At 49.8% G+C, this 2,697-nt stretch overlaps 1 protein-coding gene across 1 annotated transcript; it reads left to right on the top strand.

The window, feature by feature from the left end:
* The first annotated feature begins 1,198 nt into the window (after nucleotides 1-1,198).
* Nucleotides 1,199-2,406, top strand: LOC123162168 (uncharacterized). The gene has a single exon (XM_044579959.1). It carries the CDS (start codon nucleotides 1,295-1,297, stop codon nucleotides 2,195-2,197), a length of 903 nt encoding a protein of 300 aa, XP_044435894.1. The 5' UTR covers nucleotides 1,199-1,294; the 3' UTR covers nucleotides 2,198-2,406.
* Nucleotides 2,407-2,697: the final 291 nt, after the last annotated feature.

The following is a 2,697-nucleotide window of genomic DNA, read 5'->3' as shown; positions in this document are numbered from 1 at the left end:
ATACTTTCATAAAATATAAAAGTATTTTAGCAATGTTCGTATATTTTAATATATTCTCATATAATTTTAAAATTTTCACATTTTTAATAAAATATTCATGTAGTATATAAATGCATTCATGTTTTAAGTAAAAAAAAAGTATGTTCTTTTCAAAAGTTTATATAGTATATAAAAGTTTGTGTGTTTTCTACAAAACTAAATACAAGCCTAGTGCACCCTTAGATAACGGATCCTCACATGAATAACTCTTGAATCATATAAACATGTTTATCATTCATAAATATTTCCAATTGAATGAATATATTTTAAAATAGCCCGGGAAGTTTTATTAAATCGCATGAAGATTTTTGCATTCTGTAGAAATTATGTTTATCATACAGTCATAAAGAGTACTTGTACCTTTGATACATGAGAACTTCATTTTTGGTCTATTAATAAATTCCTTTTATTTATACCTTGCAAATAAAAAATATCATTTTATTTATGTTGTTCCGCCTATGTTTATAAAGGTTATGAATCCTACGAATCATCATGTAGTTGCAAAAGTGAAGTGTTCTAGTGGCTAACCCAGCATGCACTTGACCGGAAGGTCGCCCGTTGGACCCACCACAACACCAATTTTTATTTTATAGTTTGTCAGTTTCTTTGTAAGGGCCTTATTGTAAAAATAATAATTCCGGAGGGGTTTCCGCAAAAAACTAGGCCACACACCCTCGTCTCCACCATCCAGTCACTGACAGCGGTCCCATGCCATGTTGGCACGCCTCGTCAGCATCGCGGACGTATACAAATGTCATTTTAACTGTATATGCACGTCCATGCCAAGTTATAAAATAGCTTATGTATTTTGCAAGTTCAGGCAGTGAACTGCACATAGTTTAAGCACCGGTGATGTATTTACCTCTTTCCTCACCAAAGCGGTCGCTTTGCTAAATCTCAATCAAAAACCTGGTTTTGTTCTGGCATCTTGGCATCACAGTGCAACAGTGCACTTGTCTTGTCTGGCACAAAAAGAAGGAATAAAAACCAAGAAGGATCCTGGCATTACAGTGCAACAGTGCCACTTGTCTTGTCTGACACAACGGTACAGCTGAAAACTTCATTCACACGTGCACGCCCGCGTGTCACTGTCAGACAACAGCTCAACTGATACATCAATCGAGGGAGCTCAGCTGGGTGGGAATGGGATCACCGTCTCCATCTTTATAAGCCAGCAACGCCACACACACACAAACACACACGCACGCACCCACGCGTACACGAATCATCATCAAGCCTAGCTATCTAGGCGGCCATGGCGCGCGCCTTCGTGCGCTCCATCTCCTTCCCGCTGAGCCCGTCGAGGTCGCCGTCCTCCTCCAAGCCGCGCGCGCCGTCGTCATCGTACCATGCGCGGTCCGTAAGCCTACCGTGCCGGTCGCACCCGATCCTGGCGCACCTCCACACCCACATCCGCGCCGTGCGCGCCTGGGCGCAGCAGGGCCCAGCGGCGTTGGCCTCCTCCGTCGCAGCGGGGCTGGCCCACGTCGACGCGCTCCACGCCGCGCTCGGCGACCTGCTCGACCTGCCCGAGGCCCAGGACGCGCTCTCCGGCGCCGGCGGCAGCGTGGACCGCCTCCTCGACTCCTTCCTCCGCCTCGCGGACGCGCATGGCTGTTTCCAGGAGGCCGTGGTGGCGCTCAAGCAGGACGTGGCCGAGGCGCTGGCCGCCGTGCGCCGACGAGACGGGGCGCGCCTTGCCTCCGCCGTGCGGGCCCAGCGCAGGGCCGGCCAAGAGCTCGCCCGCCTTGCCGCCACGGCCAGGGAGTCCGCCGTCCGGCCCTCGCGCCTGAGCATCCTCGGCGGCAGCCAAGGCAGCGCGGCGGAGGTGGAGGTGACGGGGCTGCTGATGGAGTCGGCCGCGGCGACGGCATCGGCTTCTGCCGCGCTGTTCGGAGCCGTGGCGGCCATGTCCGGGTCCGTGGAGGCGGAGTCGTGCTCGTGCAAGGGCACGGCGGCGCTGGTGTGCCTGGTGAAGAAGAACAAGAAGAAGTCGTCGGCGCCGGGGTGTGGGGAGGAGGGGATGGCGGTGCCGGCCGTGGCGGAGAGGCTGGAGGAGTGCATCGAGGAGCTGGAGGCCGGCAGTGAGAAGGTGTTCCGGAGCCTCGTGCAGACCAGGGTCGCGCTCCTCAACATCCACACGCTCCACATCTTCTAGCTTTACTACTAATCACTATATCATCCATGATCCATCCATCCTAATTGTAGTACTAATGAAATTAGTGCTAGCAATCCAGTGTAACTGTAAAAAAGTTAAGTAGATGATGAATAGAAGAAAGAAAACCCCAACTGGGACTTCGAAGAAAGATAAGAGGAACATAGGCATACTCGTGAGCACCGAATTAATAAGAATCAGTCGGACTCCATGTGACATGAGTTTGCCCTTGCAGCAACTCAGTTTCTTCTCAAACCGATCCTCGATGCACTTCCATTCTCTGTTTGTCAGCTTACGATGGTGAATGGGTATACCTAAGTACGTGAAAGGTAATGCCCCCAACTCGCATCCAAACAATTGCCTATAAGCCTCTTGTTCCTCATTGGCTCTACCAAAACAGAACAACTCGCTTTTATGAAAGTTAATCTTCAATCCGGTCAATTGTTCAAATAAGCATAACACCAGCTTCATATTTCTCGCTTTTGCCAAGTCGTGTTCCATAA

This window comes from Triticum aestivum, chromosome 7B (assembly GCF_018294505.1).
Source record: "Triticum aestivum cultivar Chinese Spring chromosome 7B, IWGSC CS RefSeq v2.1, whole genome shotgun sequence".
NCBI classification, from domain to species: Eukaryota; Viridiplantae; Streptophyta; class Magnoliopsida; order Poales; family Poaceae; genus Triticum; species Triticum aestivum.
This window is presented reverse-complemented; position numbering and strand designations above follow the sequence as displayed.

Excerpts from the sequence above, each read along its gene's own strand:
- LOC123162168 (XM_044579959.1), top strand. The coding sequence starts at position 1,295 with ATGGCGCGCGCCTTCGTGCGCTCCATCTCCTTCCCGCTGAGCCCGTCG.